General features: G+C 38.5%; 1 protein-coding gene across 1 annotated transcript in view; it reads right to left on the bottom strand.

Annotated features, from left to right (window-relative positions):
* LOC124529276 (24-hydroxycholesterol 7-alpha-hydroxylase) overlaps positions 1–24297 on the bottom strand; it is a 93644-nt gene that overhangs the window by 68409 nt on the left and 938 nt on the right. Inside the window, exons 2-5 of the mRNA XM_047103104.1 lie at positions 10720–10855; positions 8083–8257; positions 6621–6770; positions 5618–5711 (exon numbers count right to left, since the gene is read on the bottom strand). Coding sequence (XP_046959060.1) covers positions 5618–5711; positions 6621–6770; positions 8083–8257; positions 10720–10855 — 555 coding nt within the window. The remainder of the gene's footprint in view (positions 1–5617; positions 5712–6620; positions 6771–8082; positions 8258–10719; positions 10856–24297) is intronic.

Below are 24297 nucleotides of genomic sequence, written 5' to 3'. Positions count from 1 at the left end.
CAGGTTATTACCTGGACTTTGGACCAACAGGCTACAGACTGGAGGTTCCAAAAACCTCCTCCTTGGGCTTCAGATGCCAGCTGCAACTCCAGGTTGTTATCTGTACTTATAAAAATCAGACGTTCCCACAACGCCTTCCTGAGGTTCAATTAATTTGCTAATGGGGCTCACAGAACTCAGAGAAACATTTTATTTACTGGATAACCAGTTTATTACAGAAAGATATGATAAAGAATATATAAGAATATATTTCTTATAAAGAAGGTGTATTGGCAACAAATTCCCTCAACTTTTGTTTGTCTGAGAAGGTCTTTATTTCTCCTTCACTTTTAAAGGATAATTTCACAGGGTATAGAATTCCAGACTGGGGTGCTTTTTTTCTCACTCGACTCTTTTAATACTTCACTCTACTCTTTTTTTGCTTACATGGTTTCTAAGGAGAGGTCAGATGTAATTCTCATCTTTGTTCCCCTGGAGATATGGAGTTTTTCCTTCTGGCTTCTTTTGGGATTTTTTATCTTTGGTTTTCTGTAATTTAAAAGTAATATGCTGAGGTGTAGTTTTTGGTGTTTACATGATTGATGTTCTCTGAGCTTCCTGGATCTATGATTTGGTGTCTGACATTAAATGGGGAAAATTCTGTCATTATCATTGTCAAATATGTCTTCTGTTCCTTTCTCCCTTTTTTTTTTCTCCTTTTGGTATTCCCATTATATGTATACTATGTCTTTTGTAGTTGTCCCATATTTCCACAGTCTTTGGATGTTCTGCTGTATTTTTTTTTCAGTGTTTGTTCCCTTTGATTTTCAGTTTTTGGGGATTCAACTGATACATCCTCTAGCTCAGAGATTCTTTTCTCAGCTCTGCCAGCCTACAAATAAGTCCATCAAAGGCATTCTTCATTTCTGCTATAGTGTTTATTATACCTAGCATTTAATTTTGGTTCATTCTAAGGATTGCCATCTCTCTGCCTACATTGTCCATCTGTTCTGGCATTTAGTCTATTTTCTGCATGGACCCCAGTTGTTTCAAAGTCTCAATCTGATAATTCCAACATTGGTCCATTCCACCTGCTACTTGTTGTTAGGATGGAGTTGCAACTTCCAAGATCCTTATGTGTAACCAGAACCTGGTTTAGTTACTCCAGACCTAGGTAACCTTGGACAAGTTTCTTTAAGCTCATCAATAAAATGGCCATAACATGGTATCTACCTCATAGGATTGTTGTGAGAATTAAATCAGTTACTACCTTTAAAGTGCCTAAAACAAAACTTAGTACATAATAGCATTTTGACAATTTTTAAAAAATAAACCTCTGCTTTTTGTTGGTGGGAATGCAAGCTGGTGCAGCCACTCTGGAAAACAGTACAGAGGTTCCTTAAAAAACTAAAAATAGAACTACCCTATGACCCAGCAATCACACTACTAGGCAGTTAACCATGGGATACAGGTGTGCTGTTTTGAAGGGACACATGCACCCCCATGTTTATAGCAGCACTATGAACAATAGCCAAAGAATGGAAAAAGCCCAAATGTCCATCGGTGGATGAAAGGATAAAGATATGGTATATATATACAATGGAGTATTACTCGGCAATCAAAAAGAATGAAATCTTGCCATTTGCAACTACATGGGTGGAACTGGAGGGTATGATGCTAAGTGAAATTAGTCAGTCAGAGAAAGACAAAAATCCTATGACTTCACTCATATGAGGACTTTAAGAGACAAAACAGAGGAACATAAGGGAAGGGAGACAAAAATAATGTAAAAACAGGGAGGGGGACAAAACAGAAGAGACTCATAAATATGGAGAACAAACTGAGGGTTATGGGAGGGGCTGTGGGAGGGGGATGGGCTAAATGGGTCAGGGGCACTAAGGAATCTACTCCTGAAATCACTGTTGCACTAGATGCTAACTAATTTGGATATAAATTTTAAAAAATAAAAAATAAAATAAAAAAATAATAAACCTCTGCTTTTAGGGAAATGCCAGCAACACAGAAACACAGATCTCTGAAGAATTCAAGAAAAAATCCTTTCCCCATTTTCCACGAAGATTCTCAGCCTATACACCATGAAGAAAGTATCGTCAAGCCAGTATATATTATAAATACCGCAACATGAAGAGAACTGATATTTGACTGGAATGGTGCCAACTAAGCTCAGAGCCCCATCCAAGACCACCTACAGTTGCTCTCGGGTCACCACACAAATTAAATTCCCTGAGCATGTTTTCTTCACTGGGAGGTTTCCTGAACACCCCTTTATCAGTGGCCATTTCCCATCAGGGGGAAGAAATTCAGACACTGTACCATTTTCATTGAGCTGCTCATGCACTTGGAGCCTTCAATAACTCAGGTTTAGGTTACAGAAATGATGGTAGCTAATGCCTAGTCATTGCCTGCTAAGGCGAGTTCTGTTTTATGGGCTTTACAAGTATTTAACCATCCAATCCCCACCACGATTCCAAGAAGTAGATACCATTATCTTCACCGTTTTACATTTGGGGAAACTGAAGCACAATTAAGTTAGGGAACTTTGCCAGGGACAGGCAGCGTGTCGATGGTTGAGCTGGGATTCATACCCTTTGAGCCAGGTCCTGGCTCTGGAGCCCACACTCTTAGCTACTACGGTATACTGCCCCATGAGAGATACAACCCACAACTCTCATGGATTAGGGATTAAGAGAACTGCATTTTACCGTTAGTAGTTTTGCTTCGGGTCTTATGATACGAGAAATAACTGTGAAATCACTATCAAAGAAAATACATGATGGGAGACTATTGCTGTTACTTACAAAGGCATGTAATGTTTCAAAAGTGATTAACCACCCTAATCCTCAGCTTCCTGGTTTTAACAATCCCCAGTTTTCTAGGTATTATAGCGGTTGTGAAAAATGAGTCATGAACTTGTGGAATGTGTAACACTACACCTAGCACCGAGTAAGCACCACAGAAATGCTACCGATGTCTCATTGTTACTGTTTTTGTGACAATGGATTAGCAAAATTGAAAATCCTAGGTTTTATCATACAACGTAAATTGTTGCAACACAAAGTTTGTACCTCATGAAAAATCCTATAGATGGATTTCATTCTCTGGATATGCTATTCTGTAGGTGCAGTCTTAATTTTAAATGAAAATACTAGTTTAATATACATCTAGAATAACAAGAGAGAAATCACCACGTTTGATGTTTATAATGTGATGAAATGTGTGTGTAATATTTTAAAAAAACAAAAATTTCTTCCAGTCTTCTGCTTAACTAGGCCATTGAAATCTACTTATACAGTAGAAGACAACAGAATCTTTTATTTTCTTCTTAGCCCACATTAAAAAAAAAACTGGGTACAAAACACAAGCTCAGTGTGAACACTGTTGGAAGAAACAGAAATGATACACAAAAAAATGAAAACTTCTCATGAATGTTCAAACTGAGTTCTCTCCCAGTCTTTTAAAAAAACTTTTTAAGTGTTTATTAATTTTTTTTAGAGAAAGAGAGAAAGCGCGAGCAGGGAAGGGGCAGAGAAAGAGGGAGACACAGAATCCAAAGCAGGCTCCAGGCTCTGATCTGTCAGCACAGAGACTGATGTTGGGCTTGAACCCCAGAACCATAGGATCATGACCTGAGCCAAAGTCAGACACTTAACCGACTGCGCCACCCAGGTGCCTCTGTCCTAAAGTCTTAAATGTTGGACTATCTTCAGCAAAGTTCAAAATGTGTCTCTATTCAAAGAGCAAGTTGGAGTACCTATGATTGAAAATGCCTCCTTTCGGGGTGCCTGGGTGGCTCAGTCCGTTGGGTGTCCGACTTCAGCTCAGGTCATGATCTCACGGTCCGTGAGTTCAAGCCCCGCGTCGGGCTCTGGGCTGATGGCTCAGAGCCTGGAGCCTGCTTCCGATTCTGTGTCTCCCTCTCTCTCTGACCTTCCCCCATTCATACTCTGTCTCTCTCTGTCCCAAAAATGAATAAACGTTAAAAAAAAAAATGCCTCCTTTCTTCAGAACAGGAATGAGAAATGTTACTCTAGAAGTATTGTCAGTGGAGAGTTTAGCTGTGGCATTAAAAACCCTGTTTCCAGACCCACAAATTGCAGATCTATCTGGATGAATCTTTTACACACATGGGGCTTTTCCCCTCAATCCTGGAAAATTATGCAAACAAAAATGTATTTGTCTGGGTCTGTTTATAAAATAGAATCCTTAGCTGCAACATCATTTATCAATAAAGGGCATTCCAGAGTAGCTTTCTGTTCTCTTTACTTAGAAGGGAGATACCTAAGCATTTACACATCCCTATTTTTCTAAAGCGACCTTCCTCTCCAGTGTTAAGCAGAGTTGCTTGTGATAACACTTGCTATCATAACATAAAAGCAAGCAAACAGAGATGTTTGGTATCATCTGTAAATACTAAAAGATCTGATTTTTAAGAGGTTAGAGAGGGAGAGAGCCAAAGCATAAGAGAATCATAAAAACTGAGAACAAACTGAGGGTTGATGGGGGGTGGGAGGGAATCTGTGGCACATTATTATCTACCCCTAATATATATATCTATATATATGGGTGGGTGGGTGATGGGTATTATCTACCCCTAATATATATATCTATATATATGGGTGGGTGGGTGATGGGTATTGAGGAGGGCACATTTTGGGATGAGCACTGGGTATTGTATGGAAACCAATTTGACAATAAATTTCATATTTAAAAAAAAAAGATCTGATTTTTAATGATAATCACATGGTGTAAGCTCTGATGTGGTCCTCACTACTCTCTAATTGCTTCACAAATATTAACTCATTTAAGCCCCACATTCTATGAGGCAGGTGAAAAAACTGAGGCCAAGAGGCGAGGTGCCACACCCAAGGTCATGTGACTGGAGACCGAAGTTGAGCCCGCGCTCAGACTCAGTGAATCCCAGTCTCTGGGCAGTGGAGGGTAGGGGAAGTCTGGAGAATCAGATAGTTTTCAAAGGTTCCCAGAGATTCTGATGAGCAGACAGGGCTGAGAACCTTTCTTCCTTTCATTATGCAAGTGTAAGAACCACCTGGAAGGCCCATCAAAGCACAGACTGGTGGGCTCCACCCCAGAGTTTCCGATTGAGTGGTCCCAAGGCGATGTTGGTACCATTGGTCTAGGGACCACACCTGAAGAACCACAGATCTAGGACCCTTAGGACAGTGGCTCCCAGGGCATTGCTTTTCAAATTATATCTTACCACATCCTTGCGTTTGAAGAGAGAAACAATCAGTGGTAGTGGCATGAAGAACAAAGTCTATGGAGCTTTGTTCTCCTTGCCTGACGCACCATAATTCCTACCTACCATTGCTGACACAACTGTAGGATACATAAATCAGTAAAACCTTGAGCATCTTGTTATATGTTGTTGCCGTAGCCTCAGTTTTTTTCTTTATGTAGAAGACCAATAATACCTACCTCATTGTTGTGAGGATGTAGCCACAGATTAATGTACGTAAACATCCAACACGGTACTTGACACAAACATGTCACCTGAACAATCTTATGAGTTTTTAGCAAAACATCTTTTAAAAACCATAGCTTATGACTGCTTTCATCCCACATATTTTAGAAAAAAAAACAACTAAGGGATACTTACCACGGAATTATCTTTCGCAGATCTGTATGTTTTTATATCGGGAATGTTTTTCTCAAAGAGTGCTAAAAGCCACTTTTTGGATTTCGACCAGTGACTGGGTGAGGAAAAAGTAGGTGCGTAAGTTAACGGGAAAGCACTTCAGGAATAACCAGTCACAGCGCGAAAGGGGGAATATCTATGGAATTATTTCTCCAAGCTTCGTCTTCAGTTTTGCCAGAATTTCATGCGAGGTCTTCCTTCACACTTACTAGTCCACAAGAAAAATCGAGGGGGCAAGGCAGCCACATTTTTTAGTGATTTTTTTTTTGCGAATAAATGTTTGCATTCTTACAGGATTGGCATCGAATACAAAAAAAAAAAAAAAAAAGAGTATGACCTGCTTGCCCTACTTTTACTCGGGCTGTTGTCAGTTGCTGAAGGATGAAAAACTTGCACGGGGACCGAGGACTGGCTTAAGCCGGGTGAAACAAACCGGCTACGATCTTTTTAATATTATCTGACCAGCCACTACTGCAGACCAGCTGCTAAGGCATTTAAGAATTCATGTGTTATTTTGCATTCAAACCATGGGAGCCAACCGTGAGAAATACATTTGACCATGTCTCCTTTTGCCTCAGAGAGACTAAAAACAACAACATCTATGATCGATGATACTTGGTGATTTAGCATGGTTCCAAACTACAGCCACGACTGTGATAATAATAAGCAGTAAATGAGAGAAATTCTTCGTTTCATGCTGACACTCTCTCTCTCGCTTTCCCTCTCTCCCGTCTCATTTTTGCTCCTCAAAATTAAAAAAAAAAAAGGAAAGAATGCATCTCTCTCTTCTTCAGTTCCTCCAATAATTTAAACACAAACCACAAACAAAATCTGATCATGAGAAGTAGCTTTTGTGTCTTCCACTTGGATGCTGCTCTCCCTACTCAGAAGAGGAAAATGAGACAGGTATGTATTTCTGGGAGGAGCTTGGTTGGTTAATTAATTATAGGGAAAATCTCTCTACCTTAGGAGACACTCTGGCATCTGGGACCCGTACTCGAAACCTTCGTCGTAAGCTTGAAAATGCTGATGGAACTCCCTGATTTTTCTCTCATTTGTGGGGAACAAGCCTTTTTGGAAGAGTATATTCACTGAAACCGGATAAAGCAGATGCCTACAAAGATAAAAACACATAAAAAGTCAGACCCAATGACCAAAGAAGAAAGGTACAGGATACAAAAAAAAGGACGTTACTTTAATAGATATATATTAGGGGTAGATAATAATGTGCCACAGATTCTTTTGGGAAAGTGTTACTCTTAAAAGGTTTTAATATTTGCTCACTGTGGTCAAGATAACTTAGGGGTAACTGAAATTTTGGTTTATTTCTCTGAAGATTTTAAAATGCTTTCTAAGCAAGCATTGTTAGATCTTGACAAATGTGAGATGATACGCCAGAAATAAATTGACTCAATGTAATTTCAACAAGCGCTTACTTAGCAAGTAATACCAATAACTAAGATACAGCCCATGATTTTAGAGAGCAGCAAAAAATAACCAAAGACTCAGGGCAACACTAGTTACCAAATTTCCTAAGCTCTCACAGGATCCCACAGATCTGAACCACTGCGTACTGAAATATAGTACCTATCATCATTAAGTTTTGCCGTAAGTAAATAAAATGATTACTGTGGCATACTTAAGTGAAAAAAAATCAAAGATTATTAATATGACTTAGACTAGTGACACCAAGTACTGTTTCATTTTTATTTACCATCCCTTCTTCACTAGTTTTTCAGGATCTGCTGCCCCCAAAGTTTCAAAGACATCCAAGAATTTGCTTTGTTTTGTTGTAGGTACTGGACATGCTACAAGTTTGGATGGCTGCTTATTTTGTTTTTTGGTTTGTTTTCCTCTCTCTCTCTTGTTGGACCTCTAACAAAATATTAAACGCTGCTCTTTTATTATGAATCTGAACTATTGAATCCTGCCCTCAGCATCCTAATGAGATGGAAAAATGGCCGACGCGGTAACTTCAATTTACCAAATCTCCTTATGCATGCTGGAAATTTTTCTCATGGCTCCCTCTGCCCAGCCCTGACCTTTGCCAGAAAGCTTCAGAACACAGCTGAGGCCATTTGGCTTCCTCCACTGCCCTTCCCTGTCTCACCTATCAGCATCCCCTGTAGGTAGATATGTTCTATGTGGCATGGCATCACTAAAGAGAAATTACTATAAATGTTTTTAAATGATTGTATGGGCTTATTTGCTCACCTTAAAATTGGTGTGCTAACTAAAAACTACCTGTTAATTAGAATTGAAAGGATTAATATAATCTCATAATTACCTACTTAGACTTCATTAATCCACCAGATAATTTTTTACGTTCAATGCACTGGCTGCAGATTATTTTATCCTCCCCCCCCAAAAAAAGACCCACATGCAAAAACCCTACAAGATTAACCCCTACTAATGCAACTATTTACCTTACGAAGTTGCTCAGCTCCATTGTCCCATGAGTGCCTAATTTCTCCAGTTGCTCATGTAGTTCCTCAGTCAGTTGTCCAGTGAATTGATATAGGTTCACAGTCCCTATTTTCCCTTTGATCATGACATAAAGTTTTTCATGCAGTGTTAAAAAAGTATTTTTTGGAATCGATGCTATAAACAGAGAAAACTATTTTCAAAAGAAGCAATGACTCCTTGAAGCAAATAGTCAACCTACATCTACTATTACTTGGTCAGGAGGGACTAGATCCAAAGTCCTCCCCTTACATAAAATCGCCTCCCACAAATAAGAGCAGGTGAAGATTCGACCTATTCTGTGAGTCAGTAAAAGTCTGTAGGGAGATTCACTCTAAGGGGTGATCTACAAGTGGGTGATTCGGAGGACCTCTGGGAAACATAAATGTAGTGGTTTTATTTTTATCTTTATTTATTTAAAAAAAAAAGTTTTGATGTTTATTTTTGAGAGAGAGAGAAAGACAGAGCATGAGTGGGGGAGGGACAGAGAGAGAGGGAGACACAGAATCTGAAGGAGGCTCTAGGCTCCAAGCTGTCAGCACAGAGCCCAACGCAGGGCTCCAACTCAGAAACTGAGGTGAGATCACGACCTGAGCCAAAGTCAGACCCTTAACCGACTGAGCCACCCAGGCACCACTTATTTCCATGTTAGGCTTTCGTTGGCTTCCTATCCTTAACAAAGTTTACAAGGCATTCTACTACCTTTCTAGTTTTCCCGTGACATTTCCAGCCCCTTCCTGCCCCCCCTCCTGAGATTTGTATTCCAGGTACAGTGTATTCTAATATTTATATTTCCCATCATTTTTATGAGATGTACTATCTGCTCAAAACTCTTTACTTGACCAGCCTCACCTCATTCCCACACACCCACAACTATAAGCCACACATTTATCCTGCCAACTTCTTTTTCTCCTTCAAGTGTTTTACTGAATATCACTTCCGCCAGGAGGCCTTTCCTAATCCCATGAGTAGCTCTTGTTCCTTTGCATTGGTGTTTGTTCATGATCCTTCCATGATACACACACACTCCTGCTTGAGTTTGGCCAGTAAGAGTATGAATTTTTAAACTCACTAGTCTTACATATTTTTCTTTAATCCTCTTTTATTGTCAGCAAAGTAACTTTTGCAAAAAAATAATGTTTGGTTTTATATTTGATCAGCCTATTATGGGTAGGTTACATTTTATACAAGTTCATTAAAAATAATGTTTAGATCTCCTGAGCATACATCTCTGTAGCAGGGGAATGTATGAGAGGCAAAGGAAGCTGGCTCAAGAGTACTTATATTAACATATTTTGTCTATTAAATAGAAATATTTAAACATGAAAGTCCCCAGTGGAGGCAGAGGTGAAAAAACTTGGCCACTTCTATGCAGCCCTAACACATGAGAGGTTGGCATATTTTTCTGGAGGGATATATGAAGATACAGATCAAGAGCCTTCAGAATATTTCTATTCTTTGATCTGGAATTCCATAGTTTATTTATTTAACTTTTTTAAGTTTATTTATTCTGAGAGAGAGAGAGAGAGAGAGAGAGAGAGAGAGAGAGAGAGATGAGACAGCATGAGTGGGGGAGGGGCTCGGAGGGAGAGGGAGAGAGAGAGAATCCCAAGCAGGATCTGCACCGTGTGGAGCTCTACGTGGGGACTGAACCGCGAACCGTGAGATCATGACCTGAGCCGAAGTCGGACGCTTAACCAAATGAGCCACCCAGGTGCCTCTGGACTTCCACAGTTTAAATATTAAGAAGCACTAAATCGTCAAAGAATTTGGCCAACATGTTGTGATTTTCATGCAAGCAAAAAGAAATGATCATCATGCTATCGGTCACTCACAGCTTTTAAAACTGTTCTGTTTTAATGGTAAGAAATGCATGAGAGGCTACATGAAGAGAAAAACTAAGAAAGAAGCAAAAAAAAAAAAAAAAACCAGAAAAGAAAAGAAACAGAAACCAAGGAAAAGAAGAATCAGGCACAAAAATGCAATTGCTCTGCATTCTTGGGAGGACAAATGGCTTCAGCACCACACGTTTGCAGCCTGGGAAGAAATAAAGTGGACGGTCACACCAGAAGCATGCTGATAAGTACAATCCAGCAGTCTCTGAGGATGGAGAACAAAAGGCCGCCGATTACATGACGCCAAGCCCCACTTACCTTAATAGCCCTATGGAATGTGTCAGGAAATGCCATAGTAAAGGGCTTACTAAGCAGTGGAATTCTACTTTCAGTGAGCAGAGTAGCAACATGTGATCAAGCCAAGAGCTATAGCCTGAAGAACACTGTATACACGGCAGCAGATGTTCATGTCCCAGTGAACATCGTGGGAGCTGTAACAGGATACAGATTCCGAATATTTTCCAAATAAACAGCAGCGAGGTAACCTCGTCTCTTACACACGTCTAGTTAAGACTGAAATGAGGCTGCCAAGAATTCGTTTGTCAACTACCAAAATCATCAGATGTTCTTTCTATCTTATGTTCCCACTTTAGAGCATAAAATAAGGGTTGTCATCATTCTCGGTAGAGGAGTGAGGGGTTGTTACCTAAAGCTGCTCTTGGACCAATGCTGTATTCAAACAAACTATCTGAAAATATTCTTTACCTGTACGATAGACGGGCTTTTGCACTGCTAGTTCAAAATTTACTTCTTTGGATTTTAGAAACACATTAATTCCCTCTTCTTCAGTAACAAAGGTCATTCGGGTGCCCATAACAAAGACTGTAAATACTGGTCCATACTGGAAGAAAACACATAAATACAGATATTAGGAAGCATTTCTAATAAATAAGTTATGGGCCATGGGTTACACAAGAACCCCAGTGCTGAAGTTATAGACAAGACACAAATTATTATGCTTATATATAGTAACATTATACATTGTGGCAGATTCAGCCAAATATAAATTATATAAATCATGATTTATTCTGTCCTGATACTTAACCTTCCTTTTGATCATGTTATTTGTTTGAAGCTTCCTTTCTTGTAGTAAGAAATAATAACTAGAAATAATTATTAGAAATTATGTCAACAGTGATGTTTGAACCTTGTTTTCCAGACAGCAGTAGGCTCACGAGCAATCTACTGCTCAATTTTGTTCAAGAAAAACATACAAAACAGCTGACTGATTTTACCTTAAATCTGGGGTCACGCAACAATGTCCTGCGATCCTGAAAAGTCCTCTAATGTGTTCACTGTCTCACTTTCCAAAATTACTATTTCCCTTGGATACCTGCCCTACCCACGCCACACAGAGAGTTCTGGCTTCGTAGCTCACGAGGAAAACGGAGGCAATCAAGTAAGGGCGCTCTCAAATTGTCACTACCAGATCTCGCAAAGATACACGTTTGTATCCATTCTCCATGCTTCCCTTTGGGTTAGGACAGAGGGGACGTCCTGCTCCTGTGGAATGTCTGCACTCGCTCACTTGCGTCATGGATTCCACACTCTTACCTTCTCTTAACTCCATGTTTATGCACGCTGTCATCCCACATCATCACTCCTGCCCTCCATCAGATCACCAGCAACCTACAAACACTAGCCCAGAGTTTGATTTCGGGAAGTCCGTGACTTTATCGGGAGAAAAATATATCATTATTTTCATTGACTTCAAATTGTAATTTAGTATTTTTTTCGATGATGAACGCAGGCAAACAAACCCCAATCTTATCTGTGACTCTATCATCGAAAGAAACCACTGTTCCAACTATATTCTCTTATATTCTGTGTCTCTTTGGCATCCGTTCATCACAGGGCCAATTATATTAACAATATTTCTTATTCTTGATGCTCTGGCATTGGAGTTTCACTACTGGGTAGAGATTGTCCTCCTGGGGCTAGCCAATTCTTCCAGGGAGCAAAGGGCTCAGCCATCCGGGAGCATACCTTTCACATGCAAAATAACCAACCTTGAGTTTATATCACCATCTACTTCCTTATCTAACCCTCACACACCAAGTCAGTATTTCCCCTGCCCGAAATCATCCAAAGGCCAGGTACCAGGCAAGTAGACCCCACCAGTGTGGCCCAACGCCCGCAAGAATTATTCAAACTAGCCAGTCCTCAATTGTTTTCCCTGCCCTGCTTGCCTTTCTTGAGGAAGCCCCAACAAAGGCTCAGGCACAGGCTTTTCTCTTGCTGTTAATGTCTGCCTACTGACTCTTTCTTCCCTGTGGCCCTGCATGGTACCCAGTGGCCACACTCTCGGACCTGTGAGTATAATACACTTCTTCCTTCCAATCCCTCCTTCTCATTTCCTCCTATGGCGGCTCTGACTTTACAATACCACATGCAACATATACATTCTTAGAACAATTACCCAGACTTTCATATCCCATCATTGTTACTGTAAGTATTTCGAAATATTATGCTTGTCACTACTTCGATATTACAACCATTTCTAGGACCACCCTGAAATGGCACGAGATCATTCCTCTGACACACTGTTGGGCCCGATCAGGCAACTGTGGGCTTGTAACCGTTAAGCCGCCTAACAGTGAAGTCTCATTTTCTTACACTGGTGATCTGGACATCTGCATGACTTTCTAGTATTCCTTATCTATAGTTATTTGTTAGTCAATATTTAGAAGCAGATGAAGGATTTCCATTGTTGGTTAAAGTTTTGTTCAAATGAGAATTCCAATTAGGAAAGTGGCCTCTGTAACACATAATAGGTACCCAGGCCACAGTGCAGAGCAGATGAGTTCAAACACATTGAATAACTGAGGTAACTGCTGATGCATGGTATTTAAGGTAACTTATCGCAAAACTGTATCGTGCAAATGATCATGTGCTATGTTATAAATTCGCTAACAGGGTTTTTTGGGTCTTATTTGATTTGCTTTTGTTCTTCTGTGCATGACGTCTGAGTGTTATGAAGCAAAGGCAAGCAATACAGTATGTCATAGACATGGCCCTTGTGTGTTGTGTCATTAAAATTCTTATTTTGAGATAATTACGGACTAGTGCACAGTTGTAAGAAATAATACAGAGCAACCCCACGGAGCCATTACTCTGTTGTGCCTAGTGTTAACATCTTGCAAAACTACAGTATGGTATCACATTGGTATTGTGGCCGCTGGTATTGATGAAGTCAAGGTACAGAGCGTTTCCATCATCACAAAGATGCCTCATGCTGCCCTTTTATAGTCGCTTCCATTTCCCTCTCACCCCCACCTCTTCCTTAACCCTTGGCAATTGCTAACCTGGTCTTCATTTCTATAATTCTGAATTTCCAGAATGTTATACAAAGAGAATCACATAGTATAGAAATTTCTCAGATTGGCTTTTTTTTTTTTTTTTTCCACTTGGCAGAATTCATTTGAGATCCACCCAGGCTGCAGTAGGTACCAATAATTCTTTCCTTCCTTGGGGCACCTGGGTGGCTCAGTTAGTTAAGTGTCCAACTTCCACTCAGGTCATGATCTCACGGTTCATGAGTTTGAGCTCTGCATCACATCAGGCTCTCTGCTGTCAGCACAGAGCCCACTTTGGAACCTCTGTCCTCCACTTTCTCCGCCCCTCCCTCCCTCTCTCTCTCTCTCAAAAATAAATATAAATATTTAAATAAAATAATTCATTCCTTCACATTTCTGAGTAGTACTCCACGGTACGGATGTACTACAGTGTTTTTTAAACATGTTGATGGGCATTTGTGTTCTTTTCAGTTTGGGACTCTTACAATTACAGTTGCCATAAACATTAATGCACAGATTTTTGTGCGAAGGTAAGTTTTCATTTCTCTAGGATAAGGGCCCGGAAGTGAAATGGCTGGGTCGTATGGCAGCTACATGCTTCATTGTTGAAAGAACTGACAGAGTGCTTTCCAGAGTTGTTGCATCATTTGACATTTCCACCAGCAAGATATGAGTGATCTGTATGAGTTTCAATATGTGAGTTTCTCTGTATCCTTACTAGGATCTGAGGTTGTCACTATTTTTTATTTAGCCATTCTTATAGGTGTGTAGTGATAGCTCATTGTGGCTTTCATGTTTATTTGTTTATTTATTTATTTTTGAGAGAGAGATACTGCACACATGAACGGGGGAAGGGCAGAGAGAGAGGAAGACAAATCTGAAGCAGGCCCCAGGCTCTGAGCTATCAGCGTAGAGCCTGATGTGGGGCTCAAACTCCTGAACCATGGGATTATGACCCAAGCCCAAGTCAGACACTCAACCAACTGAGCCACCCAGGCGGTCCTCATTGTGGTTTTAATCTGCATATCCTTATTGTCTAATGATGTTGAACGTTTTTTCATGTGTTTATTTACCATCTGCATATCCCCTTCAATAGCCTGTTCCTATGTCATTTGCCATTTCTTTAGTTGACTTGTTGGGGTTTTTTTCAATGCTCAGTGTCGAGAGTTCTTTATATATTCTACATAGCAGTCCCTTGTTTGATATGTGGCTTACAAATATTTTCTCTCAGTCTACAGCCTGTCTTTTCAGTCTCCTAACAGGGTCTTTCACAAACAAAAGCTTTTAATTTGGATGAGGTCCAATTTATCAGTTTTTGTTTTTATACATTGTGCTCTCGGTGTCAAGTCTAAGAACTAGTTTTTTGGCCCCAGACATTCTCATTCCTTTCTAAACGTCATATAGTGTTATGTTTCACATAGAAATCTATGATCTAGTTTGAGTTAATTTTTATATAGATGGAAGACTTAGGTCAAGGTTCATTTTGTTTTGTTTTTGTTTTTGGCTTAATGGTGTCTAATTGCTTCACTGCTATTTGCTGAAAAGGCTATCTTTATTTCATTAAATTGCATTTGCAATTAAATTGAACATTTAGCACATCTGAGTTCTCTATTTTGTTTCATCAATCTCTGTATCTATCATTCCACCCACATAATCTTGATTAATGTAGCTATGTGATGAGTCTTGAAATTGAGAAGAATGACTCTTCCCATTCTATTCTTCTTTTTAAGATTATTTTAGCTATTCTAGTTCTTTTGTTTTTCCATATAAATTCTGAAATGATCTTGTCTATATCCACACCTTACAGGAAATTTGGTAGGATTTGCATGAAACCTGTATATCAATCTAGGAAGAATTGGCATCTTTACTATGTCGACTTCTGCAATACGTGAACACAGTATGTCTCTTCATTAACATCTTTGATTTCTCTCATCAATGTTTTGTAGTCTCCAGAATAAAGTCCTATACACATTTCATAATTTTTACACCTATTTCTCTTTTTGAGCAACTGCACTGAATTTTTAACTACCATGTGTACATGTTCATTGTTACTATGTAGCGATACAACTAATTTTTGTGTGTTGACTTTGTATCCTGTGACCTTGCTGGATTTACCGGTTAATTCCAGATTTTTTAAGTAAACAGCCACAGCATGTGCAAACACAGACAGTTTTATTTGTTCCTTTCCCTCTGACTCTTATTTATTTTTCTTGCTTTATTGCACTCATGGAACTTCCAGTACCATGTGGAATAATAGTGGTGGCAGCAGACATCCTTGCTTTTTTTCCAATCAGAGATGAAGCATTTATTCTTTCACCATTAAGATTGCTGTTAGCTGTAAATTTTTTGTAGATATTCTTTATCGAGTTGAAGAAGGCTCCTCCTATTACTACCTTTCTGAGAGTTTTTAAAAATCATGAATGGGTGTGGGATTTTGTCAAATGCTTTTTCTGTACAAATTAATGTTAATGTGGTTTTTTTTCTCCTCTTACCTATTAATATGGGAGCTTGGACTAACTGATTTTCAAATATTGTACCTGTCTTAAACCCCTGGAATAGACCTCACTTGGTCATAGGTCATATAATTCACTTATACATTGCTGGATTTTATTTGCCGGTATTTTAAGGATTTTGCATCTTTATTCATAAGGAATACTGATCTGTAGCTTTCTTCTTTTGTGCTGTCTTTATCTGGTTTGGTATCAGGGTAATCCTAGCTTCATAAAATACACTGGGACATGATCCCTTCTTTTCTACTTTTTGGAGGAGATTGTATAAAATTGATGTCAACTCTTCCTTAAACATTTGGCATAATTTCCAGTAGAACAATCTGGGTCTTAAGATTTCCTTTTTTGGGAGTTTTGAAATTATGAACTCAATTTCCTAAATAGTACAGGGCTATTTAAATTATCTAATTTATACTGAATAGTTGTGGTAGTTTGCATTTTGGGGGGGAACTTGGTTCATTTCATCTAAGTTGCCAAAATTTCTATGTGTAGGGTTGCTTATGGTGTTCCCTTAATGTCTGCATTTGATGTCTGCAGTGATATGCCCCATTCTATTCCTGACATTAATAATTTGTGTCTTCTTTTTCTTGCAGAAGGTCTTTCAAAGTAATTGATCTTGTCAGGGATTGGCTCTTTCTTTCACTGATTTTCTCTATTTTTTTCCTGATTTCAATTTCATTGATTTCTGTTCTTTAATACTTCCTTCCTTTTGCTTGCTTGGGGTTTATTTTGCTCTTTCATGGGGAAGGGGTTGAAAGACAAGCTTTATTCATTTCACACTTATGTGCTTTTATAATGAAAATATTTAGTGATAATAATTTCCTTCTCAGCACTTCTTTAGCTGTGCCCCCAACTTCTGATAGGTTACATTTTTATTTTCTTTCGATTCAGCATGATTTTTTATTTCGCTCAAGAATTTCCCTTCAACTCATAGGTTATTTACAAATATGCTGTTTGTTTCCAAGTGTTCAGAGTTTCCTGTCATCTTTCTGTTATTGATTTCTAGTTTCATTCCACTGTAGCCAGAGAATACATTGTACAATTTGAATCATTTTAAATTTTGTGGGGTTTTGTGGACCTGAATATAGTCTATCTTGTCCTATGTCTCATGGGCACTTGAAAAGAATACATAACCTGCTTTGTTAGGTAGAATGCTCTACACATATTCATTAGATCTGTTGGGTTGGTGGTCTTTTATAGTCTAGCTGATTTTCTGCCTAGCTGTTCTACCCATTGTTAAGAGAGCATTGTCGAAATGTCTAATTATAACTGGATTTGTTTGTTTCTTCTTTCAGGTCTGGTTTTTGGTTCACATAATTTACAGCTCTGTTGTTTGGTGCGTACAAATTTAGAATTGCTAATTCCTTCTGACCATTTTATAATGGTCATAAATGATCTCATAATGTCTCCCTCTGTCTCTGGTAATTTTACTTGCTCTGAAGGTACTTTTTCTGCTATTAATATAGCCACTCCTACTTTCTTTTGACTGATGCTTACATAATATATCTTTTTCCATAGTTTTTTGTTTTTCACCTGCCTATTTCATTATACTTGAAGTGAGTTTCTAGTATCTATCATAGAGGTGGATCACTTTTAAATCCATTTTGCAAATGTCTATCTTTCAATAATTGTATTTGTACCATTTATAACTTAAATTATTGATATATTACGGTTTAAGTCTCTGCTATTTTATTTTTATTTTTCTGTTTATTCTCCCTGGGTTTTGCTTTTCTGTTTTATCTCCTTTCCTGTGTGTTATTTTAACATTGTTTAGAATTCCATTTTAACTTATTTATACTATTTTTAAGTGGACCTTTTGTGTAGAGTTTTTTAGTGTACCTTTTGTGGACCTTTTGTGTAGAGATTTTTTAGTGATTACTCTAGGTATTACATTAGATATATATAACTTATAGTCAGTTAGTATAGCCACTTTTTAAAGTTTTTTATTTTAATTTCAGTATAGCTAACATGCAGTGTTATATTAGTTTCAGGTGTGCAATATAGTGATTCAACAATTCTATACATTACTCAGTGCTCATCATGATAACTGTACTCTTTAATCCCCATCACCAATCTCACCCATCCCTCCACCGCCTCCCCTCTGGTAACCATCAGTTTGTTCTCTCTAGTTAAGAGTCTATTTCTTGGTTTGTCGCTCTTTTTCTTTTGTTTGGTTGTTCCTTAAATTCCACATTTAAGTGAAATCACATGGTATTTGTCTTTGTCTGCCTGACTTATTTTGCTTAGCATTTTACTGTTTAGTTCCATCCATGTTGTTGCAAATGACAAGACTTCATTCTTTTTTATGGCTGAATAATATTCCACTGTATGTATATGTGTGCGTGTGTGCGTGTATCATATCATCTTTATCCATTCATCTGTTAATGGACACTTGGGCTCCCATATCTTGGCTATTGTAAATAAATACCGCAATAAATACTGGGGTGCATGTATCCGTTTGAATTAGTGTTTTTGTATGTGGAGGGTAAATACCCAGTAGTGCAATTACTGGATTATAGGGTAGCTCTATTTTTAACTTTTTGAGGAACCTTCATACTGTCTTCCACAGTGGCTGCATAGTGTAGCCATTTTATCAACTCAAGCAAATCTCTCTTTATGTCCCTTTACCCTCTCCCATTTGTAATGTAATTTTCTTAGGTAGTTCCCTTACATACAACTAGGACAATATCAAATAGTGTTATAATTGTTGCTTCAGGCACCGATAATGATTTAGAAATTTCAAGAACAGAAGTCTGTTGCACGTACAGATCTTTTGTTTACTGTGTCCTTTCTTCCTTCTTGATGTCCAAGATTCGTTCTTTCATTGGTCCTTTTCTGTTTAAAGAACTACTTCTACTCATTTGTTTAGGCTAGTCTTCTAGCAGCAGATTCTCTTAATTTTCCTTTAACTGAGGATTTCTTGATTCCTCCTTAATTCCTAAAGAATATTTGTCCTGGAGATAGGACTCTAGGCAGACAGTTCTTTTCTTTGAGCCCTTGAAAAATGGTATGCTATTCCTCCTGGCCTACATGGTTTCTGATGAAGAATCTATCATTCCAGTTTCTTTTCCTACCATAATAAGGTTCCATTTGTCTTTTGCTGCTTTTAAAAATTATCTCTGTCTTTAGTTTTCAGAAGTTTGACTTTCATTTGCTTTGCTATGGATTTCCTTGGGTTTATCCTGTTTGGGATTAGCTTGGCTTTTCAAATCTGTAGGTTTATGTCTGTTACCACACTTGGGAAGTTTTCAGTTCTACTTTCTACAAATACTTTTTCAGCTCCACCCTCTTTCTCCTTTCTAGGACTCTGATGACATAAATATTAGGTTTTTTACAGTCCCTGAAGTTCTGCTCATTTGCTTTCAATCTTTCTTCTCTTTGTTTTTCATATCGGGTAACGTTTATTGACCTATGTTGAAGTTCACTGATTTTTTTCACTCTTCTCCATTGTGCTATTGCACTCATCCACTAAGTTATTTTTTTCTTTTTTAGTTATTGTATTTTTCAGTTCTAAAATTTCCATGTTTCCTCTTTATATGTACTATTTCTTCGCAGAGACTCTCTGTTTTTTCCTAAGACTTTGTTTTTTTTACATTTGTTTCCAGCATGCTTATAATTGCTTGTTGAAGCATTTTTATTATAGCTGTCTTAAAATCCTTGTCAGATAATTCTAATATCTGTGTCATCTGTTGATTGTCTCTTCTTATTCAAGTTGAAATCCTCCTGGTTCTTGGTATGAGGAGTGATTTTCTACTAAAATCTGAACATTTTGGATATAATGTTATGACACTGGATTTTATTTAACTGTTACATTTTTCCAGGCTTCCTTTGGCATTATTCTGATACGGGAAAGGGATGCCACCTCATTGTTGCCAGGTAGGGGGATGGAAATTTAGGTTCATCACTCAGCATGGGGAGAGAAGAACTCCTTATTACTGCTGAGTGGGGGTGAAAGTTAAGTCTCCCTTCTAGGTTCTTCTTATATCACTCTGGCTGGGAGAAGAAGGGGTTTTTCACTACTGCTCTCACATGACACCACTGGCCTGGAGGTGTTTGAAGAGCAGCCTCTTTATTGCTGAATGGTGGTGAAAATCCTGGCTTACCCTCTAAGGTTCATGGGTCACCACCTCAGTGAGTAGGAGAGGGACTGCTTGTTATTCCTCAGTGGTGGTACAGTCCATGCTCTAGGTGTGGTCTCCATTAACACTGTTGTGGGGATGGCCTCATTATTGCTGAGCAGTATGGAAAGTCAAGATCCTCCTCTAGGTCTCTTTTGCCACTACCATTGCTAAGAGGGGACGAGTTTTACTTCATTTCACCCTGGCTAGGAGTCAGGGGTAGCCTTTCCACTTGGCACTTGCTGACTGTGGTGACACCATATTTTTTTTTCCCTGTGGTGTCTGCCTGGAGCAGTTACAGCCTAAAATTGTTCTATCTTGCTAGGCTGCTCCTTTTTTGGACCTTTACCTAGAGAGAGTCGGCTTTTCTTGGGGCTTACTTACTTGCCTGTGCCCACTGGCATCTCTAGGTTGCTGGCATTTCTAGAGCCCAATCCAGATATATGAAGCAGAAAAAAAAAATCAAGGAAATTCACTACCATGTTGTTCATCAGATCCTGTTCATAGGTCGCTAGCCTATCAGCCCTCCTCTCTCCACCTTGCAAAATCATCTCACGTTTGTTTTATATATAATGTTTAATTCATATTTAGCTGTACTTAGTGGGAGGAATAGGGGAAAGTACAACTACCCCATCTTTTCAGAAGCAAACATCCCTAATTCGTTTCGTTTTATTTTTTCACTCACAGAATATTTCTGAAAGTGATACAAGAGAATGGAAACATTCTTGTTGGAAGAGAAAGTAAGCAGTTAGAGGACAGAGATGAGATGAAGACCTTTCATTGTATGTATGTTCATGCTTTTAGAATATGGACCTATTTGAAAAAAAAAAAAAACCACACATTTCTTTAAAGAAGCACACAGCCTTTCAATTCTGGTGGTGATGTCACAGTGACGTGTTTCTGAATTGTTCTACCTCTTTCTTGGAAACCACACAGAGCCACAAGGAGAAAAACATATGTGCACAAGCAACATTACTGAGCTAGACAACAAGAAGAAAATCTACTAACTACAAAAAGCATGACCCACGGCACTTGAAACCAGTAGAACTCTTCGCTCTGCTCTTAGCAGCTATCACAGCACCGTGAGAAAGACAAGGAGCATGTGCAAGGGGTTCGACAATGGAAAAGCCCAGAAACACCCACTCTGAGATAGGAGAAGGAAGTCTACAGAGTTGGAACCACTATGAAATGGGCTAGGATAAACAGCCCACGGATACTGAGGGAGGTAGCAAAAGATAACACAGAGAGTGGGCTCCCAAAAGCACTTTCTTGTAAAAGCGAAGAGTACACCTGAGAAGACAAGGGTCACCTCTTTTCCTAGCAGCCACTACTGAAGAAAGGCAGTGAGAGCTCAAGTGTGAAAGATTGCATCCTAAAAAGCAGAGGAGCCATGGGTACACAGAGGCACTATATTTTCACTGTAGCAAGGGAGGATAGGATAAAAGAGCTCTGTCAAGAAACCTGGAAAGCAACTGCCCCCCAGCCAAAACCTCCTGCTGACAGCTGGTCCAAGACAACTTAAGACCTTAAAATACAGTTAAATAGAGGCACTTAGGCATCCGGGCTCAGGTCATGATCTCACAGTTCTTGGGTTCGAGCCCCGCGTCAGGCTCTGTGCTGACAGCTCAGAGCCTGGAGCCTGCTTCGGATTCTGTCTCCCTCTCTCTCTCTCTGCTCCTCCCCTGCTCATGTTCTGCCTCTCTCTGTCTCTCAGAAATAAATGAATGGTAAAAAAAAATAAAAATATGGTTAAACAAAAAAGGAAAACGTCACCACTGTAAGAAAAATTCTTTAAAAAAGGGCAAAAAAGGACATCAGAACTTTCTTACAGATGAAGTAACTCACCAAAAACATTCTGCCATAGGGCACCTAAAACCTGTAATGCAAAATTATTTTTGGAATAAAAAAAATTAATCTAATAATTTTGCCAACTGCAAAAGAAATAAGCAAAGAAGAAACATAAGAAGCCATGGAAGAAACAGCCAGACAATAGAGGAAAATTAGGAGATAAAGGAACTGAGGAAAGAAAGAAACAATAAAGACATTTCTAAATAAAAGATAATAATTACAAGAAGCACAAAGGAGACTATAGGAAATAGTCTAAAGACAATACAATATAGAAATGCAAAAAATATTAAATAGAATTATGTGAAAAGAATTTTAGGGGAAATGATAGCTATAGAAGACAGGCAAAAGAGGTTGAACCTGTGCATCACGGGATGTCTTTTGCAACTCCAAATTCATTTATCCAACTACTTAACTCAGCATTTCCACTTGGATGTCAACATTCCAAACTCCTATGTATCTAAAGCTGCACTTCTGATAACGTCTTCCCTTTCAGTAAGTTCTTGCAATCATGGCGATGTCACTGGACTCCCATTCCCTAGCTACTCAAACCAAACTTCTTGGAGCCATCTTGGACCCTTTGCATTCTTCTACACACCACGTGCAATTAACCAGGAAATCCGGCTGCTTCCACCCTCAACATATACCCAGCCGCTTCTCAAGTTTCCACTGCTATCTCCAAACCACTTGACCTCAAGTTTGAATTACTGCAAAGAACCTTCAAATTATCCTTCTTTTATTCTTACAGTCCTGTTTTTAACAGAGCAGCCGAAGTGAACCTTTAAGATTTAAATCAAATCCCATCATTCCTCTGCTCAAAACACTCTCAAAAGATTTCCTACTTCACTCTAAATTATAAATGCTTTTATACTTTGAATCTGATCATTCATTCTATGGATACATTTTCACACATACAAATGGGAAACAAACTACTGTATGTCAATTATTAAGTCACTGTTGAAGGAAACTATAATTTAGGGAATACTTTGCAGCTTTTAAAACAAATGCAAAGGCTTCTGTTTTGGTGTAGGATGAGGTAGAACCAGGTGAGATAAGGATTTCACTGGCAGTTAGGAAAAGATGAACAGGTAATAAATCACTATTTAATTCCCTGGTGGCATCTGTGAATTCTTGGTATGGACTGAAGGTCAGGACTGAAATAGGCACCTTTGAAAAATCTACTGCTAACGTCACACTCAAATGTGAGATACTGAATGTGTTTTCGCTAACATTAGGAAAAAGACAAGCTTGTCTAGTCTCACCACTTCTAGTCAACAACGTGTTATAAGTCCTACTGATGGTAATAATACAGGAGAAAGAAACAAAAAGCATAAAGATCAGAAAAAAAGGAAGTACATTTATCTTTTTATAAGACACATCGTTTATGTATAAAGATCCTAAGGAATCTCCAAATTAGCTAGTAGAACTAATAGGGTGAATTTAGCAAAGTCACAGGGAATAAAGTTAACATAAAGAGAACAGATTGTATTTTTTATGTTTCAACGGGATACAACTGGAAAACAAAAATTAAAGCAATTTTATCCACGAGTGCCTCCAAATATAAAATACTTACAATAACTAACAATCGCATCACAAAAAACTACAGAATATTTCTGAAAGAAATTATATAGCTAAAAAATGGAGAGATAGACAGTATTCATAGCTTTGAAGACTTAATATTATTATGAAGTCAATTCTCCCTAATTTCCTAATAGATTTAACAAACTTCCAATCATAATTCCAGCGGTCTTTATGATACATATTGACAAGCCAATTCTAAAACTTATAATAACATGCAAAGAATCTTGAATGCCAAGTCAATTACAGAGAAATATGGAGGGCTATCACTGCCTGGTTTACACACTTACTATAAAACTACAGTATTTAAGACAGTGTACTAGTAACAAAGGAGTGGGCATATAAATCAATGGACTAGGATATAAAGGTTAGAAATAGATCTACATGTATATGGTCAACTAATTTTTGAGAAGCTGCAAAGGCAACCAGTGAGGAAAGGAGAGTGGAACAATTCGAACAACGAGACCATCCAGATTGGGGAAAAAAATTAACTTCACCCCTGACTCTTACCCCCCCACACACACACAAAAGTAATAACTCAAAATGGATCATAGACCTAAATGTAAAATGTAAAATCACACACCTTTTAGAAGAAAACAATGATCTTTTTGACCTTGCTTGACCTTCTGAGACAAGCCAGTGAAAACGTTCCTTAAAATTTATTAAAATCATATGCCCAAGAAAGGCTACCAGAGACAAAGAAACATTCTTTTAAGATATCATTTTTCCTATATCTGGCTCTCAATAATTATGGTATCTAGAGTGGGCTAGAATATGAGGAGGTAGGCAATCCCGAACACTCAAAGGAAAAGGTGTATATTGTTACATTTTTTTTTGCAAGGGTAACACAATAATATAAACAATTTAAATATTTATGTCACTGGACTAGGCACTTCCACTTTTAGGAATTTATTCTGAGGAAACAACTGGATAAGCGCC

This window comes from Lynx rufus, unplaced genomic scaffold (genome assembly GCF_022079265.1).
Source record: "Lynx rufus isolate CCGP_SWC_20201006 ecotype Redwood Valley unplaced genomic scaffold, mLynRuf1.p SCAF_6, whole genome shotgun sequence".
Lineage (NCBI taxonomy): Eukaryota > Metazoa > Chordata > Mammalia > Carnivora > Felidae > Lynx > Lynx rufus.
Note: the sequence above shows the minus strand (reverse complement) of the source record. Positions and strands in the feature narration are given on the sequence as shown.